Raw genomic sequence first — 7,216 nt, forward strand, 5'->3', positions numbered from 1 at the left:
CATTGAGCTTGACTCTGCGCAAGCTACAGAAAAGAAGAAAGCATTGTCAATAAATCATAAACTGCTAAGAGCCATCTATATGAGTTATTTAAATCCGCATTATGTTCAATTAATTTACCTGACATTCTAACAAAGCTTTCCTGAAACAAGTCTGTCCCTCTTCCACTTCCTCTCCCTCCTCCTCTCACTCTCCCTCTCACAGCAGCCAATGGTCTTCCTCTTCCTCCAACAGCAGAAGAACCATCACTCTTCCTCTAACAGTAGAAGAACCAGCAGATTCTGCTTGTTGGGTTGACAATGTAGGACAAAATCGTTTGTTATGTCCATTTCCCTTGCATAATTGACATGTCATAATTCTTCCTTTTTAGACAACTTTCTAACTCTTCACTCATTTTTTGCTTGTTTTTTTTTTTCATTTTCTTCAAGCTTTCTTTTTTTTTTTTTTTCTTTGGCCTACCAGTCATCTTCGTTGGAATAGGAGCAAGTATTTCATCACCTTCAGTCCTTGGCCAAAAGATTTCCCCATTCAATGACTAGTAAAACTTAATTAGAAGAAAACATTATATTCCAGTTTTGTATTAATTAATTAATAAACTAATGGTCTAATAGCTAATTTCATATATGAATGCAGAACTGTAAACACGTATTCTTTTCCACTTTTCTAACACTTTGTCCCTATCTTTTCAAATCAAAGAAGCTTAGTAGGACCTATTGTATCAAAAGCATACACATTTGTATTCACAGTAACTGTACATCAACATTATATTATTCACAGCTTTGCGCATAATATATGTGATGTGTATAAATTTTTCCCTTTTCTGTGATATATATATATATATATATATATATATATATATATATATATATAATGCAAAGAAAAGAAAAAGAATGTACGCATCATATATATTATAGTGTGCAGCAACAGTACACACACACACACACACACTCACACACACACACACACACACACACACACACACACACACATATATATATATATATATATATATATATATATATATTATTCACACAAAGATATAGAAATATTATATAACAGAAAAGTATAGAAACATACATGTTAACGCAGCTAGCGCGCTTCGTCACTTTCAACCTGCCGTCACCTTCAGCCTTCCGTCACCTTCAGCCTAGAAACATACCCACTAAATCAACTTAACATGGATTTTCCACGCCTGGGTCATCCTCGTTTGAATGCTACGTCTTTGGTTGAGCGTGGTTTCATATACGATTTGGGGGGAAACTGGCGCCATGTCAGCAGGAAGATAGGGAAACCTACTAAAAGTTCTAGATGAATTTTTCTTTTTGGTTTGTGGCTTGATATATGTTAGGAATATATGTATTAGGATTTTGATGATACCAATGTAACTTAGATTGTAGACCCCTAATTTTTTGTCATATCTGTTGCTACCTTCTTTCTAGACGAAAGGTACCATAACTCACTGTGTAATTCTTGTTAAGGTAGTTAAACACACAAAATCGAGTTATGATCTTTTAGTTAGGTTTCTTTGAACGAAAGAAGAGCGGATGATTGAAGCAAAGCTACATCTTGGACAGACCACGAATGGATAGATGATCCTTTACCGCCGTGAACAGAAACCGAAAGTAATCTTTCGTCCAGAGACATTATTTCTAACGACCAGACTGCCAAGACAATCCATCTTCTCTCAACTCAAGAAGAATGTTGTGTCTCAGCTGATGGATCATCCTAGGAATAAGTTATCCTAAGAATGAAGAGCACACTAATCAAGGTGCATTAAATGTCATTGTACCTCTTTTCAGAGCTAGAAGACAAAACTTGCAGAAGTTCTTGCCTCCAACGACTATATGGCACAACTGCATTTAATGAAGCATTAAATGTACCAGGCTCTCCGGTTATTACCCACTGGTTCATAAGTTTGAAATATCATCCCTCCAACGGATGGATATTTTCTCTATTATAAATACCCATCTTCTCCATGATAGAAGTTGCTGGTTTTTATCTCAACTGATCATACATATTCAAAAGCTCCTTATACAAGTTCACTCTCTTAAGCTTTTGAAAACTAGTGTTTCAAGGTGTGAAGTTTACAATAAGAATTATCAGATTTCATCCTCACAACCTTGAAGAAGTCTTGCAACTTATATACGTTGATCATCCATCATTCAACTAGTTAGTCAAGACTTCAACCCGTTGGAGAACCTCGCAGATATTTTCTTCCAACCCTCAGCTCTAAAGAAGATGTTGATAGAGGCGGAGTAAACTCTAGGAGTTGAAAAACCTTCAATTAGCTGTCCGGCTTAGTGATCAAGGAAGCTAGCTTGGTGTTATTTGTACTAGGAGTGATAGTGCAAACCTTTCACAAGTTGTGAAAGAAGAGTGGAGTAGGCACAGTTGGCCGAACCACTATAAAAATCTCTCATCTCTTCTCTTTATTTTTTCCTTGCTTTACTTTCGTGCATTGCATATCATACAATCTCAACCGAAAGTTTCATAAAGCAACAAACTGTGCAAAGCAATATAAAACTCGTTAGCATATCCGCTGCGTAATAACCCTGAAAGGAGTTATTTCTGTGAACATCGAGTTGAGTCTATTCACCCCCCACCCCCTTCTAGACTCTCCTTTCGAACCTACCGGGACAAACAATATATATGATGTGAAAGTTCGGGATGAATAATCGATTATGGTTCATGGTGCTAGATGACACATTAGCCTTTACACTTTATTTCTATGATCACTTCTTTGTATCAATTCTGACATTATGTCTTGGGTTGGATACTAGTTTTCCTGTGATTCATTTTTACTTAATATTCTTTGTCATTTTATTAATGCTTGTTGAACTCGAATTATCATTCCATTCTTTATTTAAATTTTGGAATAAAATTAAATCGAACTAATCTCTGTGGATACGACCTTACTCAGTAAATTATTATTTGTTGGATTCGACACCCACCATATATAATGCACTTTGCATCTTTCTGAAACGGAACAATAGATAAGTGTCTTCTAAACCGTACCCCACCGGTCTTCAGTTCACCCAATCCCATTTAAACATCCCACTCATCCTGGTCTAACGTACAACTACACCGTACTTTAATCGTTAGGAACAATAACCCCAGGATCGGAATCAGCGTGTGAAAGTAAAATCAGAAGCAACATACTTGGGTTAACGAGTGATCACGGTCGTCGGAGACGGTGAATCACCAGAAGCGTTATTCAAAATCCAAAGGATATCAAGATTCGAATTACTGATCGAGTTTCGCAATTGGAAACGTAATATCAGAATGAATAGAAGGCAATTATTATTCATTGCAATCACCAGTAACTTAACCCATTAATTGATTTTAAAAGAAAATGGTGTATTAGGAGTTTTAATTGTACGTGAATTGAACTATCTCATCACAATATATCAAAAACTCAGATTGGTACATATGTTCGCATACTAGGATTTTAAAAATGTGAATTCATCTCAGCCGTTTAAAAGACTTCATAGGGTTTTAGTAAAAAAATACGGGTAAATTTTATAATTATTGAAAATTTGAATTTTTTGTAGGGGGGGTGTGGGAAAATTTTTTTGGTGACACTGGAGAGGAGACCAAATATTTTTATATAAAATACTCGTGACTTTTTAAAAAAATAAGATTTGACCCACTCGATCACATTTTAGTTAACCATCAGTGTCCAATTGAAGCACTTAAACTTTTTAATACACTAATGTTAATTAATATATATGAGTAAATACCACCTATGGTCCCTCGAGTTTGGTGGCATCGCCATCAATGGTCCCTAACTTCTGTAATTACCACCCGTCATCCTCCGAGTTGTGAAAAGTTACGTTCTAGCGTCCTTACGTTACTTCCTCCCGTCTCAGCCGTCAAAATGGAGGGTAATATTGTCATTTGACTTATACGAAAAGAGTTAATACCAGCCAAGGTCCCTCGAGTTTGGTGGTTTGGCCATCTTTAGTCCCAAGTTTGGGTGCTCAAGGATGGAATTGAATATCTTAGCAAGATTCTGTTGTCAAACCAATGTCCCTCGAGTTTAGGCACGACCTCTCAAATCGACCGCCTCCTCTGTCCACCTACGCCTCTTCATTTCCTCCGCGACTATGTTTCCCCCAACAAGCCATGCCTCATCTCCTCCGCCATTAACCACTGGCCGGCCACCGCTCTCTGGCACTCTACCTAGTACCTCCTCGACGCCCTCTCCTCCTCCACCGTTTCCCTCCACCTTACCCCAACCGTCCGAGCTGACTCCGTTACCTCCCTTCCTACCTCCCATTCTTCCCTCTGCTTCGCCTCAACACATGTCGAGCAGCTCTCTTTCCCTGACGCAGTTGACTCTGTTGCATCCGTGTGCACGCAGATGCACAACATAATTTGCCCCGTTTAATATTTTTGTCCTTTCTTTTATCTTTTTTTCCCTTATAAGCTTTTTACGTACGTAGACACGAGCGAAACTTCTTCCGAGCTTCTTCTGTGAACGTAGCGATGGCATTGGCAATGGGAACTCCGTTCGTGGTCTGCTGCGATGAATGACTCCATGGGCGAACGACTTATGCGGCTGCTTCGAACTGCTAGTCTGCTACCACAAACGGGCAAAATCAACTGGAGCTTATTTTCTTTGGTGCGTAGGATTTAGAAAATAAATATTACTTATTTTCTAGGTTTTATGTGGTTGAAGAAATTGATTAAATTTGAGGATGTTAGGGAAATTAGGATTATTTTTAGCTGATGAGGGTGCTGAAATTAGTATAAATAGGCCTGAATTATTCAATAGAGGACAGTCAGTACATTTTATTATGATGTGTTGTTAAGTTTATTTCCAACTCAAGAATAATTGAAGTTTTGGTTCTTTTAGAATTGTGATATCTATTTTGATTTTCTTTTATGCTACACTATTTATATGCCTTCTATTATCTTGATATTACTGCTTTGATTAATTGTACAAAAAAGGATCCGTTGTTCAATTTTCAATCCAGTAAATTGCCATTTCGAATTCTTAAATCCGAAATTGTTTCAGTGTTCTAAACCTTAGTCGTAAAATAACATAGTTGATTATGAAAGAGATTTTCAATCTTATGTTATGGAGATGTATAGTCTAGTTTAAATGGACTGAGCTTGCGAGTCTGTTGGCTAGAATTGGTAGTCTTTCTAATTCTTAATGCTGATAGTTAATTAAATCCTCAGGGCTTATTTAGGGTTGTTAATTAGCTAGAGAAGTAATTGAAGAGCCTGTTTTGATTACCGATAAAGTAAGGAGAGATATGTTGTTAGATCGAGCTTGTTAATAACAATTACCAATTTGGTGTAATTTGGTGTAGGATAAAATAATTTACACTTGGCTAAAGTGTCATCTAGCATCATGAACCATATTTAATTATTCATCCCACACCATGAACATTCATATCGTATATATCAAGCCACAAATCAAGAAAAAAAAAATCACCTAGAACTTTTAGCAGGTTATCATATCTTCCTGCTGACATGGCGCCTGATGTGGCATTTCTCTTTACCTTATGTTGTCCATGTAAGCATTTACATATTTAAAATTTTAAAAACAATAATTATTATATTAAAAAACTATAATTTTCTTCTCTTTATTTTCATAATTTATACTTTTTCAAATTTTCAATTCCAATGTTTAAATTTTCTTTTGTTTTTTGGAGAATTTATGTTTTTTGGCTAATTTTTTGTTTAGTATTTTTCTAGTTTTCCCAATTTATAGAAATGCTAATTTTTTTTGTTTAGTATTTTCCCACATAAATATATCCATCAGCACTTTGAACAATAGTTATGTTGTGCAACCGAATGCACCATGCATGGTGCATACGATGCAAAACAACGTCGTCTTGACTAAAAACGCGCGTCCCACTTAAAAAAATTCAGGTTCGATTCTCGGCAATAGCATTATTGTGGATATATAGTTATGAATTTCTGGATATATAGTTATGAATTTATGGATATTTAGTTCATTCATTGTGGATATTTAGTTCAATCATTGTGGATATTTAGTTCATTCATTGTAGATATTTACTTCATTCATTCACTGTGAATATATAGTAATGAATATATGGATATATAGTTATGAATTTCTGGATATATAGTTATAATTTATGGATTTTTAGTTCATTCATTGTGGATATTTAGTTCAATCATTGGGGATATTTAGTGCATTCATTGTGGATATTTAGTTCATTCATTGTGGATTTTTACTTCATTCATTCACTGTGGATATATAGTTATGAATTTATGGATATATAGTTATGAATTAATGGATATATAAAAATGCTATTGCCGGGAATCGAACCTGAATTCTTTTTTTAAGTAAGACGCGCATTTTTTAACCAAAACGACATCGTTTTTGTATCCTTATACACCATGCACGGTGCATACGGATGCACAATATAATTTGCGAGGGCCATTTGAATGTATATTGCTTACTCATCCACATAAAACCATTTAGATGGTCAACAACTAAACCAAGTGAAATTAAAAAAAAAAAATGAAATGAAGTTACTAATATAAACTGTAAAAAATATATATATTGCGAAGAACAAAACAAAATAAACTCCCAATTCAAAATCTATTAGCTAGTTAAAAAACAAAATCATACATATATAGTAGCTATAAACACCAGCTAGTTAAAAAAAAAAACAAAAAAAAAATAAAGAGAAAAAAAAAAAAAGTGACTCCATTAATCTTCATTTGCCTTCATGGTCCCATTGAGCTTCACTCTGCGCAAGCTACAGAAAAGAAGAAAGCATTGTCAATTAATCATAAACTGCTAAGAGCCATCTACATGAGTTATTTAAATCCGCATTATGTTCAATTAATTTACCTGACATTCTAACAAAGCTTTCCTGAAACAAGTCTGTCCCTCTTCCACTTCCTCTCCCTCCTCCTCTCGCTCTCCCTCTCACAGCAGCCGATGGTCTTCCTCTTCCTCCAACAGTAGAAGAACCATCACTCTTCCTCTAACAGTAGAAGAACCAGCAGATTCTGCTTGTTGGGTTGACAATGTAGGACAAAATCGTTTGTTATGTCCATTTCCCTTGCATAATTGACATGTCATAATTCTTCATTTTTTAGACAACTTTCTAACTCTTCACTCATTTTTTGCTTTGTTTTTTTCATTTTCTTCAAGTTTTTTTTTTTTTTTTTTTTTTTTCGCCTACCCGTCATCTTCCTTGGAACAGGAGCAAGTATTTCATCACCTTC

At 35.4% G+C, this 7,216-nt stretch overlaps 1 protein-coding gene across 1 annotated transcript in view; it reads right to left on the reverse strand.

Annotated features, from left to right (window-relative positions):
* The window catches only part of LOC109190893 (heterogeneous nuclear ribonucleoprotein A1, A2/B1 homolog), a 7,522-nt gene extending 3,245 nt beyond the window's left edge, over positions 1-4,277 (reverse strand). The window contains exons 1-2 of the mRNA XM_019341493.1: positions 4,062-4,277; positions 132-254 (exon numbers count right to left, since the gene is read on the reverse strand). Coding sequence (XP_019197038.1) covers positions 132-254; positions 4,062-4,277 — 339 coding nt within the window. The remainder of the gene's footprint in view (positions 1-131; positions 255-4,061) is intronic.
* Between the last annotated feature and the right edge of the window lie 2,939 nt (positions 4,278-7,216).

Source organism: Ipomoea nil, unplaced genomic scaffold (genome assembly GCF_001879475.1).
Source record: "Ipomoea nil cultivar Tokyo-kokei standard unplaced genomic scaffold, Asagao_1.1 scaffold1594, whole genome shotgun sequence".
Taxonomy (NCBI): Eukaryota; Viridiplantae; Streptophyta; class Magnoliopsida; order Solanales; family Convolvulaceae; genus Ipomoea; species Ipomoea nil.